The 20,398-nt window shown below is 34.9% G+C and overlaps 2 protein-coding genes and 1 pseudogene across 6 annotated transcripts; all 3 read right to left on the minus strand.

Annotated features, from left to right (window-relative positions):
* Positions 1 to 1,082: 1,082 nt before the first annotated feature.
* Positions 1,083 to 12,237, minus strand: LOC148203673 (uncharacterized). 4 transcript variants are annotated; one of them, XM_088106476.1, is made up of 17 exons: positions 11,836 to 12,237; positions 9,138 to 9,262; positions 5,628 to 5,790; positions 5,443 to 5,526; positions 5,247 to 5,318; positions 5,089 to 5,160; positions 4,758 to 4,994; positions 4,345 to 4,455; positions 4,150 to 4,260; positions 3,716 to 3,844; positions 3,537 to 3,605; positions 3,354 to 3,460; positions 2,810 to 2,893; positions 2,604 to 2,691; positions 2,371 to 2,490; positions 1,800 to 1,984; positions 1,083 to 1,694 (listed from the first exon to the last, which is right to left on the minus strand). In XM_088106476.1, exons 3-17 carry the CDS (start codon positions 5,739 to 5,741, stop codon positions 1,412 to 1,414), a joined length of 1,866 nt encoding a protein of 621 aa, XP_087962602.1. In that variant the 5' UTR covers positions 5,742 to 5,790; positions 9,138 to 9,262; positions 11,836 to 12,237; the 3' UTR covers positions 1,083 to 1,411. The 4 variants fall into 4 exon arrangements, with proteins under 4 accessions (XP_087962602.1, XP_087962603.1, XP_087962601.1 ...); XM_088106477.1 differs by lacking the exon at positions 9,138 to 9,262; XM_088106475.1 differs by lacking the exon at positions 11,836 to 12,237 and having other exon boundaries at positions 9,138 to 9,442.
* A 2,033-nt stretch (positions 12,238 to 14,270) lies between these two features.
* Positions 14,271 to 15,089, minus strand: LOC148203674 (uncharacterized; annotated as a pseudogene).
* Positions 15,040 to 18,080, minus strand: LOC148203675 (uncharacterized). Of its 2 annotated transcripts, XM_088107964.1 has the most exons (3): positions 15,563 to 18,080; positions 15,248 to 15,471; positions 15,040 to 15,171 (listed from the first exon to the last, which is right to left on the minus strand). In XM_088107964.1, the coding sequence occupies exons 1-2, from the start codon at positions 17,411 to 17,413 to the stop codon at positions 15,448 to 15,450; spliced, it is 1,875 nt and encodes a 624-aa protein (XP_087964090.1). In that variant the 5' UTR covers positions 17,414 to 18,080; the 3' UTR covers positions 15,040 to 15,171; positions 15,248 to 15,447. The 2 variants fall into 2 exon arrangements, with proteins under 2 accessions (XP_087964090.1, XP_087964089.1); XM_088107963.1 differs by having other exon boundaries at positions 15,248 to 18,080.
* Positions 18,081 to 20,398: the final 2,318 nt, after the last annotated feature.

Raw genomic sequence — 20,398 nt, forward strand, 5'->3', positions numbered from 1 at the left:
TATACAACTGAAGTCGTCATAATCCCTCAAAACTTTTATATCACTTGAAATCATCATGACTCTTCACGAATTCAGTACATTTATATTGTCATTGTCCCTTCATAGATTAAATTAAAAGTCATCACATTACCTAACAACTTCTATACACATATTTATGCTAAAATCATGATTCTATCACACAACTTTACTTTTTCATAATTTTACACTTAGATACACGAGTTCCATTTAGAAGTTGTATATCTACCATATGACTTAGTACGACCCCGTTATTTATTTCAAGGTTGTCTGTTGTAGTAATTTGCAATTTGTCCCACTTATATAAAAGAACCAAACTATAGGATGTAAAATGCAGTTTCTTTGAGAAAATAGATCACACTTTACTTGATAGTTTACCCTTTTGAACATTGAAGGATTGTGTACAATTTGTTCCAATAAAAGATCCAATTCTAGTTTTATCTGGTCGGAAAAACGGGACCCTCACTACATCTGCATATTGGTGCCTCTGGTTGTGGATTGAAGAGCATAACTGTTCTTAACCATCATTATTTGATGCCTCTAGACTGCACCCGTTATTACTCCATAAGAACAAGCAAACCTCATAGTCGGACATTCAGTATCACTGCCCTTAAGTCAAAAGAATGTGCTCACTATTAGTGGAAAGAACTGCACTTAGTTTCCCCAAAGGTGAAATGTTCACCAATGAAATATGGCTAACCATTGATCACAAAATTAACTGTTTATTAAAATTATGGTTTTACTAAGTATATATTTAATAATAAAAAAAACCTGTATCGTTATCAGTACACCTCCTCACTTAAGAGTAGCCAAATCCTTCATGTAGTCGAATGCAAAGGTCTGCGGCATAAAGAAATTTAATTTCCGGTGACCAAGTCAGACTTAGAAATAGAAATAATAAACTCAGCAAGGGCCAAAACTTATGCATCAACATGTTGATATTATTTTCTAACTATATTAAGAATTTTGTTTCCATCTTCCTACTTATTACCCAAATTAACATAATGAGATTATAAATCACATTAAAAGTGTCAAAAAGTCAAGATGCTAAATTAAAGAATCACTAGTAAAACCAATTATGCAAATATTTTACTAATATTGTGTTGATACTTTAATTATGTAAATATTTTTTGACAAATTATGATTCTAAGAATTACTGAATTTCATGTAGCATATCCTCACCAAAAATTATAATTACAAGATAGCATAAAGGAACAAATCTTAGAAACAAAAATTAGGAAGTTGGCTACTCCTACTTACTTCAACAGACTACAAGATAAATACAAAAATTATGGTACATGACCAGTACGTATGTGAACTATGCTCTCTATGAATTACTTCAATAACCTTTTTTTCCTTTGAATTAACTACCTCGTAGTATTGGACTCCCTATCATTCATAGAGACTCTGGACTAGTGGAAGGCCTGATTCTTGCTGGCATTCGCAAATGTTTCAAAGAATTTTTAGGCGTGATAGACATTTTGTTCAAGTCCGGGTTAAAATCAAGATCTTCAACAGTCACCATCATATCATCATCAATCATATCTTTTGTATTAGTGTCAACAAAATCATCATCTGTCACTTCACTGCCACTCTCACTGACTTCGGAGACGTTATCATCATCGTCATCGTATGTAGTTCTGACTTTTGACCACCGAACAAAATGTGGTCTTATGTAGCTGTGATTGATTGATAGTTGGAGAGAGCAAAATCAGCATGAGCATAAAACTTAACCAGGTAACATGTCAAGGTCAAATGACATAAATTCAGATAATTAAACTAACCTTTCACTTTTCTTCAATAAACATGGATCAAACGGAAAGAACATGTCAAGTCTATCCATCCCGCCAAAAGCCTTGGAAAGATCAGACTCGAGCATGTCATTGAAAACGAATGACTCTGATACCATGAAAAGTTTAGCAGCCTTTGCCTGTCTAAGAAATTCCACTACTACAGTAGGCAAACACACCTGGTACATAAATTTATGTTAAACTTAAAAGTTATGTTCAAAGAGTTCTGACAAAGTGCAAAACTTCACCCCTTCAAAGGTCACGAGGAAAAGAATATGACGTCTATCTGGATAATCTTTTCCATAAATAATTACAAAAAGAAAATAAAACCTTCTATATGATAAAATTAGTTAATTTGTTAGCTTAAAAATAAACTATTTGGAAAGGTTAATCCAACAAAACCTCAATAAACTGTATATAAACTAATATTAGTTTGATGATTTAACTTTTTCTCATTTTCTTCATCTATGAGTTCTTATAAAAAAGTTTCCTCATCATTTTATACACAATTATACAAGATGTTTATATTTAAAAACATCACTGTTAAAACTTAAAAGTGTCTTACCTTCAACGGACACAATTTATGTTTCCAGATTGCCTCCATAGGCATATTAAGTAGCTGCAATTTAAGCCTAGGAACGTCCATGAGAGATCTCATGCGAAAACACAGAATGTACATGATAGCCTGCTCACACAAAAAATAAAAATAAAATATATATAATGAACAATGAAGAATACTGAAAGACATCAGCTTTACGGCACCCCCCAACTAAAAAGGTCAAATGTGATAAGACTCACCTGACACCCAGAATAAAAAACTTGATGTGCTCGTGGGTTCATACCAGAATCACGTAACTTACAATAAGCATAACATTGATCAACCAAGCTGAAATCACGAAAAAAGACCATAAAATCAATTAATAACAATTTGCCTCTTCTACTACAAGATAAAGATAACTTATTTGGTCATAAATGAACAGTTGACATTCAAAATGTTTTCAAACCTTTGTATGATGGTAGTGACCAACGCAGCCGAAAGGAACTTTGCACGAGAGAGATAACTAGCAAGATAAGCAACAGCACTCATCCTACAATGAATGAAGGCAATTACCAATGTCATGTTCTCTAAATATTGATTATAAAAAATATTTACATTTGAATATACATTTTATGAACATGTCAAAATCCACGTCAGTCCAGTTTATCATAAAAAAGCATCTCATGGTTAAGAGTAGTAGAGCTCACTTCTACAACAAAAGTAAGTTGCAGCAACAAGGGTCACCATTTTTATACAGTAATCAATACATAACAAAGTTATTAAGGGGTTATCATTCCAGTTGCAGCATAAACCACAAAAACAGTTTACAATGTTGTAACTTGACCAGTATTGGTACAAAGTTACACATGTCATGAAATGAAAGAACACATTAAGGCAGTCAACCAACTCTAAAATATTTCTCAGCTGCACACATAAACCCCAATTAACATACGTAGTTCATTGAATAGTCAAATGGGTGAATTTTAACTTTTTTACCACAACAAAAATACCTTGTTATAGGTGGATTAACATCAGAACCAAACATATCTGCAAGAACCATGGCAAACTTCACACCACATCCTTCAGGGTCCAGTGCACACGCATAGAACATCACAAACTGGAACAAAATAGAGCACTAATGAGAACACAATTCTCAGAAATAGTACCAGAAAGACAAGTTGTAACAACAGTACCTGGGTAAATTTTGACTTGTATGCATTCAGTACAGTTTTCTGGAATGAATGAAGTAGAATATCGAATACCTAACAGAAGATAACAATAGTATTAAGATGAAGCCATGTTGATGGACAGTTTAAACGTGTTTTGTGCCCTAATGTTGAAACTATGTGCATAATTTTATAGATGGGAATACCTCAGCTAATCGGCCACTGCTTTGACAGGATTCAAGGTGCAATAAAGCTAGCACAATTAGGTTATCTAATTTTTCAACAACCTTATTATCGCCTTGCAAATATTTCCTATTTAACAACTCTGACTGAGGCTGTAAAATGAAGACAAGAAATTCATGAGATAACACATAAGAAGCAAGAAATTAAACAAATACAATACAGACATAAAAATGTACTAATAAACATAAACCAGGCAAAAAATACAGAACCAAGGATAGGAATAAGAGATTTCTATCCTTCAAGCAAATATAATTTTTTTTATCGGCTCAAGCAAATATAATTAAATTGACTCTATAACTTCTGAACAACCAAATAAACTCGGCTCAGTCATTTTAATTGTCAAAGAACACATCATTAAATCACAGTATGAACTTCCAATAAATTAAAAGAAGCATACCATGCTATCAGAGTTCTCATCCTCCTCTGCAAATTTAATAATATCTTCTAACTCCATATCAAATATGCCTCTGGTATCTTCTTGCAAGATTCCATTCCATCCAATTTCCACCTACAACCATTTTAATAAATATGAATGGTCAAATGATCCAGCATTTCTTTGAGAAAAATTTCAAGGGAGAATTAACTAACTTACATCCAACTCTAGCAACCTATCCACAAGAGCAGGCAGCACTGTAGAACCGACAGTTTCTCCAATTGCACCACTCTCCAACTTTAACATATTCTCAACATATAGGACAATCTCCTACAAGCAACAAAAAAGTGAACCCTGATGAAAAAGACACTCTCCATAGTCTATATCAATAAATAATGTATTTCTACAGACTGTTTTGAAATAAAAAATGCACATTAAGTGTAAATATAACTTAAATAACCACTATACTTTCTCCATAATGAACAGTTTAGATACTGATCATCGAATGCAAAATTGACAAGATAAAAAAGTATAATGGCTAATCGACATCCAGCTAATTGATACACTATTACATAATACTGATACACAACAAATTCGCTTAGTTGCCTCTGGAGAAAATCATATGAACTCACACGATCATAACTGAAGACACTGGGCATGTTCTGGACAACTATTGGACATAGTCGCAAGGGAGCAAGAGGCACCAAATCAGCTATCTCTTTCAAAGCCGCATGCACCCGAGACAGAACTTTATTTTTCCTGTTAATTCCATTCTCGTTATCGAGAGAATCATAGATGTAACGAGGGGGCACAAAATGTTTCACAAGCATCTCCAAACACCAATCAATATATTTTCCATTAGTAGCAGCCTGCAGACAAATATACAAGCATCAAACTTAACAGATTTTGACAAGTGGCTCTATGATTACAAATATCCAATGGTGACTCAAAAGAATTATGTACCAAAGATGTAATGAGTTCCAGCAGTGCATCCATAACCTCAGTTCCATAATTCCAGAGGCTCATTCCTGAAACCTGAGCAAAAATTCCACCAAAATCAATCATCCTTCAAGGAGGAATAATTTGAAGTCCCAATCACGTCAGAGTAAATAAAATCTTACAGCAAAGAGAAGAGATTCGTGATGATCAGAATCTATATAGGACACTGCACCAGAAAGTGCCTTCAAAGTTGTCTGCAGCCGTGGGATATAACATTACAAGACGATATTAGCACAAAGACTTAGATTTAAGCCCACAAAAAAAAATATATATGCAACATCATCTAACTTAGTTATGATCATTAAATCAAGAACCTACCACAAGAATTGCAACCTCATCAGGACTAAGATTCCTCTTCAGGTGCAAATAACCAACGAGCTCGTCATAATTCCCTCTATCACCCTGAGCCACAATAACCCAGCTTTTATTCCATTCGGCAATAGAGAGGTAAAATTTCAATTGAACAAAGCCCATAACACTTTCCGAAATCTACAACAACTTACCGTTTTGACTGCACCAAGTACACTTCTGAAGTGGTGAACTAACTGCGAACCACTGTAATCACTGTTATCCATTACGGGACTTTCTTCCTTGTTACTTACACGAACCTTCACCATGCTCTCCTAAAACCCTACACACAAACCCTACACACAAACCCTAACACACCTACAACAAAAGCAAAAAAGGAATTATAATAAATTAATAACCACAAAACACAATAAGCACATAATGCAAACCTAAATCAAACGGATAACGCTTATGTAACACTCCGATTTTTGAGATGTCACGGTATTTTTTTTTTTCAAAACTTTTCTATAAAACATTCACTTAAGACAATCAAATTTCATTCGATTAAAATGCAGAAGCACATTATAACTTTAAAATCCAAAAATCTCAAATTATCTCTTTTAAAATAATATAAATAATCATTCCCGAAATAAAAGATCTCAACTCTCGTCAGTTACTTGGATCCGATCTTATCTGCAATGCCATCTACTCTGTACGATCACCGTAGGTGGAAACCACAACCACAACATGCAAAGGTGAGCAACCAAAAATATCATAACTCACGATATACAATAACATTTTAAACACATAACAATTAAATCATAACATATATCATCACAACATCTTCCCGCATATAGCATCACACGGCCAACAGAGTCAACACTACCAAACCATCATCTTCCCGCATCACACGGCTGAAGAGAATCTCTTTTCCACATCACATGGTCAAAAGAATCGTCCACTCTCAAAACATTACATACAAAATCTCCATAATATTCATAATCCCATCAAACACACATAATCCCATCAAACACACATAATCCCATCAAACACAGGGTTCTATTATACTATGAATATTAGTTAATAACTTACGTATTAAATTTAAACAATCTACTTCAAGTAGTCTCACATGACCCTGACAGTACACCACTCTTAGTCGCATACGCCCAGAAATAAAACATTAACACTCACTTAGGTTATTTCACTATACTTTGCGTAAAGTAATTTACACCACTGATTCTTCCTGAAGGTATTTCAATACCCACAATTACTTCCTCTTTCTACATTTCCAATTACAAACCCCCACCATCTACCAACTCCCAAATCAACCAAAAAGGATGCTCTTGGACTCGCTACTGCATGTAATCACCAACAAAAAAACACTCTTCACACATTTATGGGACCCACGTGGGTCCCTTTCATACCAAGCAAAGGAGTAAAAACTCCTACCCTTTCTCTTACAATATATGCTACGTATAAAAGAGCACTTTCCATGCACCAAAATGTTTCTTGATTTTTCATATGAATATAATTATAATACAAATCATAACAACAAAGGCCCTCTCTAATCACACACTGAATCTACAATAGAAGAAAAGAACCACACAAGCAAGAAACTTTACACACGAACAAGATGAGTTCTCTTCTCAACTCCAGTAACCATGGCCTACCTATCTTCCTTTCCCAACTACTGCAACCAATTTTACAAACACTTTTCAAAATGAAAACACCCTTTCTACCCCTTTCCCTTCTAAGTACCCACGGGACCCACTATTTATTTTCCAATTTCCCACTCAGTACTGTCACTCTCTAACATAGATTCACAATAACATAACCATCCCATGCAGCACCTTCTTTCTTCTTTTTCTCGTCCAACCTCTCCCTCTTTCTTTCCTTTTCTTTCACCAAGCAAACTTCTTCTTCTGTTTCCCGCCCATCTTACTTACACCCTGCTTTACACAAAGAAACCACACAACTACCAACCCAAAAGTAAATAAAAGTTCCCCCTCTGCAACCACATTTCTCACGCTCCTCTCCCCTCATGAGTGAGGCTTCATTGATTTTAATAAGCATCAATGGGACCCACACAGCTCCCATATTCCTATCGAGAATACCCAACACTCTCCCTTGGGTACGTAGATTGTCCCATGACATATTACCTCCACCAAGAGAACCCCCAACGTAGCCTTCCTCTTCTTACTCATTCTCTACCCCTCCAATCACACACCTCACGTATCGCTCTACTTTCCCACTTCCCTCCTTCATTTTCTTTTTTCTTACTTCTAATAAAACAAAACAGAATACGAAAACTCTCCCTCACTTCCAGAATACTAACTTATTTCCTCTGTTCTCTTACAACATCAGAATGGGCTTCCTAATTCCCATGCATGCAACCAACTAAAACACCACTACCACTATCCGAAACAGTGAGGCTACCCCTTTGCCCTCTACTCAACTCTTTCTTCTTCTACATCCACAGATATCACACATCACTACCCTTTCCCAAAGCTAACCAGAACCACCTTATATTACTTCTAATCTCTTACTCACTTTCACGTATCTTCAATGGCCCCCCAAGCCTCCCTCACTTACAATCTAAATTTGAACATAACCCCTGCACAAAACCCGCACTTCTCTTCCTCTTTCTCTTTTCAATAACCCACTACAACTCACACAGCCTCTCTTTCACTCTTTCCAGAAGACCCTTACTCACTACCCTACCACACTTTTACTCAGTACAAAAACCGAGACTCCTAGGTTCCTCTATTACGTCTTTCACGCATCTCTTTTCGCCACCCCACTCCAACTCTTACGTTCACACACTTCCTTCCAGTTAAACCCATTACCATTCTTTTCTTACTCTCCCCTTTTTTTTCATATACCATACTACATGGCACCGTAACCCTCACCCATCCTACTTCTCTACAACCCTTTCAAGTTTCTAAACCCACTTAAATTCTAACCATGTTTCCTCTCCATTCCTTTCATTCTCATTGCTCACAGACCACTCCTCTCAAGCTTTCTTTATTCTCTTCACAACAACCACATTCTCACATCCTCCCTCACATCACTTTTCATGCTCACGCACCCCATTTTATTTCAACCCTAATCTCTATCTAAACATCAGGTAACACGTCCCACATAGGAGGTCCATTTCCCACTCCTCCTTCATTTTCGCAGCAACTGATAGAAGATTATTAGTATATGACAGGAGAAGGAAACGTTAGTTCTCTAACTGTTTTGACAGTTAGACGAAGGCGGGAATATGTGTATAAACAGGAGAGCGTTAGTTGTAGAAAGGATCTTTTGGGACCTTGGTATATGTTGAACAGGGTTGTTATTCCTGTTGGGGGAGGTTAGGCTTCCATCATTGTGTCTATTCTTGTATTCTTCTATTGTCTAATAATACCAGAGAGGTTATACAGAGTTCTTGAATCATTTCTTTGTGTGTCAGAGTGAGAATCGATTAGGTTTCTTGATTGGAAACCTATCAGCAACCCTGATTCACGCATCTAACCTTTCCCTCCCAAAAATTTCAGGCACACTCTGCATCCCAAGGATACCCTAATGCCCACAGTTCTCAAGGAAAAACTCAATGTAACAGCCACAAAAATAATATAAAGGATGCACCCAAAACAAAACCCCTCATGCATGTATCGAGTACAAAGATAATAGCCTTTTGGACTTCCCCAAACCCAGAGATATACCCTGATTACTCCCCTTACCTGGCTTCCAAGAGTTTGCTCACGATACACTTGCCTCGCTTCACGGTTTCACAGAGTAGATAGACTCCTCCTTGCTCACGGCTGCCGTGTGATCTATGAAGATTTTCTCCAAACGAATCTTTTTCCTAAAACCGTAGATATTAACCTAAATATAGTTTATAAATATACTACTAAAATATCCTCCAAATATCTCCCCCTTATCTCCTAAAATATTTCTGTTAAGATTTGTTTTCCCCCTAGCCTCTCATGTGCGTTTTATTTTTCTCTCGGGCGTGAACGCCGGTTAAATTTTTTTTAAACTTTTTTTAATTTACTTTTTATTTATAATAATAAATTACAAATTAAAATTTAATATTTCAAATTAAAAAACAAAATTAAAAAATTTATTTGTTTTAATTCAATAATAAATATTTTTTTAATAAATATTTAATTAAATTAATATTTTTAATACAATTAAATATATATTAATATTTTAATTTATAAAATATTATTTATTAAACAAAAATAAATAAAACATATTAAAAATTAAAAACAAAAAAACTTAAAGAAAAATATGTTAATAAATACTGTTAATATATTCAATTTCAATTATTTATATATTAACCGTATTTTCAATCACGATTAACATAATTTTTTTTAAGTTTTTTGTTTTTAATTTTATAATATGTTTTATTTATTTTTGGTTAACAAATCATATTTTAAAATTAAAATATTAATATATATTTAATTACATGAAAAATATTAAATTAATTAAATTTTTATTATATTAAAAAAACAATTTTTTGATTATTAAATTTAATTAAATAACTTTATTAATTTAGTTTTTTAATTTAGTTTTTAAATTTAAGATCTTAAATTTGTAATATGTTTTATTATTATTATTATTAAATTAAAGTAAAAAAGTAAATTAAAAAAGAAATTTTAATTTATTTAATAGATATTAATTAACGAAGTAAACACTTATGAACTATTTATATAATTAATATATTTTAAATAAATAAAAAACTGATTACAAGTCAAACCAATGATATAATTTTTATGATTGTAAAAATAATAAAATAATAAAGTTATATAGATATTCAAAGTTAAAATTAATCCTTGCAACATTTTTCCGCTTTTCCTCCTTTCTTTAATCTTAATAATCCACTGCCAATGTTATACTAACCAATCAAAATGCTCCCAGTTTTATAACCCTAGACCCATTCTAATTAATATCAATCATACACCAATTATTGTATTCTAAAAGTTAACTTACCAACCCATTCACTTGTAATTTCCCAATGTTTCATACAATTATATCACCTTTATTAAAATAATTCCATACCAACCAATTCAATATCCTTTATGTCAATTCTTAAATTTTATAACAGAGCATACATCATTTATATAAGCCATCCAATATCAATTCTGGACACTTTCTTCATACGTACACCAACTTCCACAACATATTTAACCATTAAAATATAATCAGAATCTAATTCATTTTCTAGACTTGCAACCATTCGTAGCAGCAATTATACAATTCAGTATATCACATATACAATCACGTATAATGTAGGAATTACAAAAAAATCACAATTTCATATAGTCATTTTGACATTCGATGCAATTAGACCTTTCATCAATTCAGTGACTTCTCCTATCCTACTATTCCGATCCCACATCAACCTGACATCTACTAACATTCCAACAAAACATAGCATTTCCATTTGCAATAATATATCACAAAACACAAAACTGATCCTGCACAGAAAAGAACCACCCAATTCCATATAAACCCTACATTGATTAGATATTCCATTAACCCCATCCACAGGTTGAAAGCTAAACATATGTTCATATCAGTTTTATTTATCGAACATAAAATAGTACTCATATTTCATACCCCTAAGCCCAAAACATCCAATCAGTTAAATCAGATTAATATTTCAGATCATACATACCCCTCTTTACTCTACGACCATATTTACCTAGTTTCAAGCAATTTTCAATTCTCATCATAATTAACACTGCAGCAAACTAGTTTCACCCATCACATTACAGCAGATGGATTCAAACACATAAGCTCTCATTCAATTAAAACCAGTTTCTAATAAACAACTCAAACTCATACTTCAACATGCCATTTAATCAACGTTAACTCATACAACAGTAAACGACACAATTTAATCACAATTCCCATCCCATAAATCACTTTCCCGTTCACACACTAATCATATCAAATCTGAACAACCATGTTAGACTTAAATAACCACTTCATATATAGATCACAGTCATATAAAACCCATCCAATCCCCCACATTTCATCCCATAACGGAAACTATAAAAATTGACCAGCAGGTACTACTAGCAACAAACTATTTTTGGTCACACTACAACCATTTCACAAATATATTCAATCACTGAACAAAACAATCAGAATTAGCATATTTCTATACTACCTCTTCTCAATGTTACATATTTCCAACGTACCTTTCTATGTTTTGACAGCAAACATAGGTAAGAATTACTCATATTAAAACACCATAACGAATTTGAGAAATGTTAAACATAATCCCAAGCTAACATACACCTCACCCAAAAACTGAGTTGAACCCCCTGTTATTACCATCAACACAGAGACCAAAACAAGTTTATACATAACAACATCAACACGCACTTAACCATTCACAAGAAGTTTAAGGTCAGCTCCACATACCTACTTCGAAACCCCCCTACAATTAAACCCTCGACCCGAAATTCCTTCAATCGCCCTTTTGTTATTCACTCAACCTTCGTGCCTTCTCGTTCTTCCGATTTCGCTTCGTCTCACGTCCTCCGCACTCTCCACTAGTTGATTCCTAAGGTTGGTCTCTTTGGCAGAAGAAGAATTAAAACAAAAGGGAAGAGAAGAGAAGAAGGGAGGCTCTCGAATGGTGATGGGAATGAAGCTAGGGTTCCTCGCGTTCTCCCTCTCGCAGGGTTTCTTCCTTCTCCCTTGCCGCCCACTCTCTCCTTTTCCCTAGGGTTTCTAAGGTTTGAAGGAAAAATTAAAAACTGAAAAAGAGCAGATTCGTGATCGAAAAAAGGTTTTCTCCCTCCCCAACTCCTTAGCCCGAAACAGCTTTTAAAAAAACCAAACAAATGCAAATAAAAAAAACAAAAAAAAAACACAAGACATTGGTTTTTTGGTTCCCGCCAGATTCGAGAGTACGTCCAGCACACAATTTCGTTACTAGTATAGCAATGGTTTAATCCTTTAGTACATCCCTATTTATGTACGAATGTCTCAATTGGGTCCTCGTTTTTTAAAGTGTATCAAAATGGTCCTTAATTTTGAAAATTCATATCAATTGAGTCCTTCCCGTTAAATTGGCTGGACGGCGTTTAAAAAATTGATGACTGGGATGCTGAGATGAGGAAATGTTACTGACGTGGCATTGAGTTGGCTTTAAAAAGAGTTTTTTTATGGTAAATCAAAACGCAACGTTTTGATTTTGAACACAATCAGTGAGTGTTTTATGAGAAGGAGAAATCCCTAAATTGCAGAGGGTTTTGTCGAGGGTTTTCGGATGTCTTTTGTGGTTCGAAAAGGAGAAATCCCTAAATTGCAGAGGGTTTTGTCGAGGGTTTTCGGTAGAATCAGGAAGGTCTTGGCGGTGAAGCACGTGGAAAGCAGTGGCGAAAGTGTTCCAAGTGAACCATAAAGAGAAGGAGAAATCCCTAAATTGCAGAACGTAGTTGTTCGTCGCAGGTGGGTGGGTTTAAGAACGTAGTTGTTCGTCGCAGGTGGGTGGGTTTAAGAACGTAGTTGTTCGAAGACGATGTCGAAGGAGCATTCTTGTTGTTCGTCGACATGCAGTGTGTGGCGGAAGGAAAACCATAATTTGTGTTCACCGATTTGCCACTGTGGACTGAGATGCGCGCTGAGAACTGCTAAAACTTTGAAGAATCGTGGCAAGCAATTTTGGGGATGCTCGAAGTATAAGGTATGATTTATTTGACGTTTGTATTATGTGGAAGTGTTTTTGAGAATCAATTGTTGTTTATACAGAATGGTGCTGAAGAGGGTGGTTGCAACTACTTCAAATGGTTCAATGATGTTGTGGAAGAGGAAAGGGGCAAATGCTTAAAGTGTGAAGGAAACAAAGAAAGTTCGGTGCACAGTGAAGAAATGGATAGTAATAGGAAAATTTTAGTTAAGTTTGAGAAATCTTTGTTGGTTGTTCAAAACTGGATGAAGGTGTTGATATTTTTGGTTTTTCTTTTATGTGTAATAAATACAATTTGCGTATCAATGTTGATGAGAATGGGCTGATGGGTTGTAACCGTGTTGTACTTTTCTTCCATTTCAATGAAAGTCAGACTTCTTACTACTGAAAACTTTATTTTTGTTATGAAATGTGATGAGTAAAAATAATGTTATTATGTTGAAGTTGTAATGTTTTTATGAGTCTAAAAAATTCTGCATATCTGAGGTGTTTTTATGAGTCTAATACAATCTGCATTGGTCAGGGTCACTGTTTTATGAGTGTATATATTGCTATCATAGACCTCCTTTGTGGACGAGCGTCCTATTCTCGCTGGCCGACCGTGCACCGAACGTCGTCTGTGGACGAGCGTTTTTTTTCTCGCTGAGGGAGCGTTGTCTAATGCGTCCATAGTGGACGAGCGTCCACAGTGGACGAGCGTCCTCTTATCGCTTGGCCAGCGTCGTCTCGAGCATCCACAGTGGACGAGCGTGCTGTTATCACTTGGCCAGCGTCCTGTCGAGCGTCAACAGTGGACGAGCGTGCTCTTATTGCTTGGCCAGCGTGGTCTCGAGCATCCACAGTGGACGAGCGTGCTGTTATCGCTTGGCCAGCGTCCTGTCGAGCGTCAACAGTGGACGAGCGTGCTCTTATTGCTTGGCCAGCGTCGTCTCGAGCATCCACAGTGGACGAGCGTGCTCATATCGCTTGGCCAGCGTTCTCTCGAGCGTCAACAGTGGACGAGCGTGCTCTTATCGCTTGGGCAGCGTCCTCTCGACCATCCAGAGTGGACGAGCGTCCTCTTATCGGTGGGCGACGAGTTATTTACAAAAGAAGACATCATAATTATTTACAAAAGAAGACAAAAAAGAGGATTTAACATCAAAATTAGCATTAAGTTGCTGTGTAACCAAAGTACTGTCTAATACAAAAAGAGCACCAAGTTGCTGTGTAATACAAAACGAGCACCAAAGTATTGTCTAATACAAAGAGACATTAAAAAATACATTAAAGTTGTTCATTTATCCCCTTAAACTGCAGCTTCTTCTTCATTTCATGATGGGATGTTTGGTTGAGTTGATGGGTTACTTTGTTGTGTTTGTTGTGCTTTGGTGCAAGAAGTCCTGTTGTGGCCGACTTCCTTACAAATGCCACATCTTTTCTTGAAACCACCCTTCCTCATTCTTTTGTCATCGTTCACCAACTCCCATTGCTCCAACCTTCGCTTCTTCTTTGGTCTTCCAGGCAAAGTTCTTTTTGGTGGAGGGAGAACATCTTCATATGTGGTAATCTCCCACATATTGTTACCATTTATTGGATAGATAATTGAAGAGTATGTTTCTTCATATGTTGACTTCCTAAAACAACATGGAATGAATTCCTCTGCATCAAGATTTAGGAATTTCATAGCAGCTAACGAGTGGCAACATGGTATGGCAGTGATTTCCCACTTCCTGCATGTACACAAATTTTCATCTAAATTGACTACAAATTTGTCACCGGCTTGGGACACATGTCGAACTTCAAAAATCTTGTTTCCTGACCAGCACGGTATCCAATATTTAGTTAACTGAGACTCCTTCTTTAGTCTAGTCTTTATTTTTGGACAAATGTTCCCAGAAAGTGATTGACTTTTTGTCCTGTTAGTTGCCCATCTCTTCATCAAGTAAAGCCGGATTTCCTCCATCATGGTTACGATTGGCTTAGACCTTGTATGCAGCATTACACTATTGAAAGCCTCCGACAAGTTGTTAACCAAAGTATCACACTGAGCCTTGCTGCTGAATCTTGATCTTGACCAGTACCTACAACATATATATGTTCATCAATGTTACTGTGAATATTTGGCAGATTCTTAAGAATAGAAATTTAAATAAACACCTGGGAGGGATTTTTAACAAGTATTTGAAAGCCTCATCGTTAAGCTGTTTAATATTTCTCATTTCTGCTTCCCATGCTTGTGGATGGGTTGCTGTAGCTGCCTTCCACATCAAACGCTTGAGTTGTTTTCCAGGGAATTTCTTCCTAAAATTAGCGTATAAGTGCCTAACACAGAAACGTTGATCAACTCCAGGCACGACTTATTGTACAGCTTGTAGTAGTCCCTGTTGAATCAAATTATGACAGTGTTGTTAGAGATATGATTTCAACCTCAAAGATAATTAACATAATCGGGGAATAGGTCATGTGCATTACCTTTTGCTGGTCCGACATGAATGTAAATGATGAACTTACTTCCTCCCCACCGAGATCTTCAACCAGAAGTTGAAGGAACCATTTCCAAGTATCCTTGTTCTCTACTTCGACCACGGCATACGCAAGAGGTAACATTTGATCATTTGCGTCTCTACCAACAGCAGTTAACATTTCACCACCATACTTTCCTTTCAGAAAAGCACCATCCAACCCAATTATTGGCCTGCAGGACACAAAACTATCCTTGCAGGCCTTCAGACATGTATAAAACCTCATAAAACTGATTCCATCCACATTCTCTTCAACTTTGACTTTTACTGTGGATCCTGGATTACGAACTAAAACCTCATTGGCATAATCATAAATCCTTCTATATTGGTCTTTGAAAGACCCGTCAACATTTTCTGAAGCAATGGCCTTTGCCCTATAAGTCATACATCTAGATACACCCACATTCCATTTTCGATTTATCTTCTCACGAATTTCCTTTCCCTTTACTTGTGGATTTTCTCTAACAGTTTTTTCCAACCTTTTACTGAGCCATTTTGCATTAACTAATCCTAATTTGTGCTCTCTACTACATTTGTGGTCATCAACAATAGTCCTTAATTGCCACGTATGAATGGCTTCCATATAACCACAATATGCCATCCAGGGGCACTCTCCTTTAGCACCCATACATTTTACCCTCATTCTCTTCTTATCATTTTTAATATATTTAATATTTCTGCCATTTTCTATTGCATATGTTTTAATGGCATCCACAAAGTCTTCCTTGTTAGCAAAATAAGTTCCCACATCCCATTTATAATCTACCATTGTCTTAGGCATGCAGAAGGTTACAAACTTCCCATAACCCTCCTCTTCCGCATCTTCTGCTTCACTTTCTGCTCCACTGTCTAATTCATCATATTTCCATTCATCATCGGACAAACCTCTATGATGATCACTATTGATTCCATGATCCACATCACTATCATCAGATTGCACATCAACTTCAACATTACCAAACCAATCTGCCACTCTATCTCCTACCTCCTCTTCTAAATCACACTCAACATTAACATGAACCAGACCTTCCATACAGTCGTAATTAACCTCCTCATTGCCATCATCATGACCACTACTGGTCCAGCTTCCAACATCACAACCATCCTCTTCAACCTCACCCACACCAACATGTGTTTCAATTTCTCCTTCAACAACATCATCATCCTCACCTCTCTCACCTTCATTAACAGCCACCTCAAATTCTCTTTCACTGTGTTGTTCACATTCTGTTTGAATTTCTCCTTCAACAACATCATCAGCCTCAACTCTTTCTTCTGACACCACAACAGCCTCAACATCATCACCCTCACCAACCTCTGTTTCAATTTCTCCTTCAACAACATCATCAGCCTCAATTCTTTCTTCTAAAACAGGTTCAACAACCATACCCCCAACTTCCTCTTCACCTTCACCCATAACCATACCTACAGGTTCAACTTCTACTTCATCTGTATTTTGAGGAATATATTGTAACATATTTATCACCTCAGGTTCAGAGACGTTGTGAACAACAAATAGATGAACCTCACCATTAAGCCTGGCTAAGGTAATCATGTGCATGGCTCCTATGTCATCCAACAAAGGTTCCAACCTATTTTCCAAAACAGAACCACCACCAACGCAGTACAACAACTCCTTAAACCCATCATAACCTAGACCTTTTACTACACTGACTACAAGGAAATAGCTCCACATGTCTGGGTCAAAGGATAAACTTGTACTCTCCCCCTCATACTTAAGTTTTCCTTCATTTATGAACTTCCCACCATGGTGAAAAACAACTTCAAAATTTCCTTCCATTACGTACAACACAACAATTATATTTTAACCTATAAAGTAAGAAAAGACTTTAACAATGGGGGACCACAAAAAAAAGCATTAACAATATACACAACCCACTGAAAAAGACAATCAAACAACGCTTTAATAACGAGGGACCACATTGCAATCGAAAACGAAACAATATACAACATACAACAGGTTACGAAAACCATAAACGACAAAATCATCACAAAATTCAATCAAAAGCACATTTACTAACCTGAACACGTGGTTCACTTCGAACACTTTCGTCACTGCTTTCCACGTGCTTCACCGCCAACACCTTCCTGATTCTACCGAAATACCACCGATAGATCACTCGCAAATCTAGAAACGATACCTATTGTCCGCCAAATTGGAACCACAAAACACAACCGACAACCCTCGACAAAACCCTCTGCAATTTAGGGATTTCTCCTTCTCATAAAACACTCACTGATTGTGTTCAAAATCAAAACGCTGCGTTTTGATTTACCATAAAAAAACTCTTTTTAAAGCCAGCTCAATGCCACGTCAGTAACATTTCCTCATCTCAGCATCCCAGTCATCAATTTTTTAAACGCCGTCCAGCCAACTTAACGGGAAGGACTCAATTGATATGAATTTTCAAAATTAAGGACCATTTTGATACACTTTAAAAAACGAGGACCCAATTGAGACATTCGTACATAAATAGGGATGTACTAAAGGATTAAACCTATAGCCATTTAATATCTTTTTAAATTATTCTTATTTTTCAAATACCATATTTTAAATATTTTTAATTCAATCCATTGATATATACTTATCATATAGCACTTGCACACAACTTTTACGGAATCAAAATATAAACTTTGACTAATTAACCTCGCGACTTTAAAATAAATTTCATCTCACTCATATTTTATTAACTAACTTATACATAAAATAACATTAATTTCCTGGGTTGGTAACACTAAGAAGAAGAAAATTCGAAGATTTGTTAATATGACAGCAAAAACTGTGGATCGTGTTACCTCTTCTTGGCGAAGAGAGAGGAATTGCAGCTACAATGCGGGAACAGCAACCACGAAGTTGTGCACACATGAACTCTACTTATAGAGAATGTGTATGTAGCTAGTTATTAATTATTAAATTGTTAAATTAATATTTTAATATTTAGTTTCAGAAAATAAATTGGATTGAAATTTATAAAAAAAAATATTATAGCATCTTATAAGATTATTTTAAAAATACTTTTTGGGTTTTAACTGTTTATGACGTCAGAATTGAAAATGTTTGGAAAGATTTTATTCGTTTACAAGAGTCGAAATAATTTTAGAGTTTTTTAGAAAAATACTCAAAGTTATACCATGGATATCAAAACCATACAGAATTATAGTATATCATATTTTTGTAACCCATAATTATATTTTGAATTTATGATAAATAATTTATGGTGTGATATTTTTCATATCCATTTTAAAAAAAAAATAAATCCATCTTAGCGCTAAACATGTTAAAAATGATAGATTGAGATAGATATTATGTCATGTAATGAATTAAAATTTCTAAAGATAGTTTTGTATAAAAGGTCTTGCAAATTAACGTAGAATTGTTATAATTATATTTTTAAGACTTGTTTGACTTTTAATGGATTTATACTGTAAGAATATAAAATATTTGAAAAGACTATATAGAGGTATAACTTATAAGATACGAAAATATTCTACAGAGTTTTTTAGAATAATCAAAATTACAAAAATCATTGAAAAAGAATAATATTTTTATAAAAAAAGTAAACTCAATATACTTTTAATCGGTAATTAGTTTTAAACTTATGCCTTCAAGTCCTAGGTATCTTTTCATTTTAACTTCTAGTTTAAACCATGGATTCAAAATTATAGTATTTATTCATTGTTAATATTGAAGATAAAGATTATATTAATTATAAGTCATTTAAAAAGTTATCAAAGAGCAAACACAATAATCAAATCACCACTAAAGAATTTATCCTATTAAAAATTTACGTCTTAAAATATATTATAATATTTGTACATCACTTGTGATTATTACATTATTTGTACAACATTATAGAATGTCATGAAATTCATTTGAATACTTCTTAAAAGCAATTCATCAAAAATTCTATGCTTGAAATGTATAAGATTTAATGCTGAAAAACTTTTTACAGGATGTGAAAAAACCGAATTAAATGAAACCATATTTCATTGCCCTCCCTAAAAATCATAATTATTCTAATTGATTAACAGTTTTTTTTTTCAATTATTTAAAAGTTTTGACTGATTAGGATGATAACTTTTAGTATAAATAAAATCTTTTAAACTGCTTTAATGTCACATTTTATCTTTTTATAAGGATTTACATACTGCTTCTGAGCATAGTCCCCTTCGCAATGATTTCCTGTTTAATCTCATTTCTGCTCATACTCCATAGCTTTTCACTGAAGATGAAAATAACTATCTACCAGTTACCCTTCTAATGAAGAGATTAAGAAAGCTGTTTTTTTTATCTTAATGCTAGTAGTGCTTCTGATCTTGATGACTTTGGTAGTTCTTTTTATCATGCTTGCCGGGATAGTGTTAGTATTGATGTTTGCAATCTTGTCAAGCAATTTTTTTCTCAAAAATTGAATTTTGTCTCATATGAATGCCAATGTGGTTTCTTTTATTCCTATATTTCCAAGGACTGACTCTATTAAAGACTTCAGGTTTAAAATCATATCCAAAATTCTTGCTGATAGGTTGGCCTTGATTGCTAGCAGAATTGCCTCTTTTACTCAGAATGGCTTTATCAAAGGGCAGACAAATTAAATATTGTATCAGCATTGCTTCAGCAAAAAAGTTCAAGGTGATAATGTATCTTATAAAACTGACATCAAGAAAACCTTTAACACTCAGATGAGATTTTCTTATATAGGTGCTTCAGCGCTTTGGTTTTCATCAAATTTTCAACTCATGAAAAGATTCTTCAGTCTGCTCTTCT

Source organism: Vigna umbellata, chromosome 2, assembly GCF_029865625.1.
Source record: "Vigna umbellata cultivar VRB3 chromosome 2, Vumbellata_1.0, whole genome shotgun sequence".
NCBI classification, from domain to species: Eukaryota; Viridiplantae; Streptophyta; class Magnoliopsida; order Fabales; family Fabaceae; genus Vigna; species Vigna umbellata.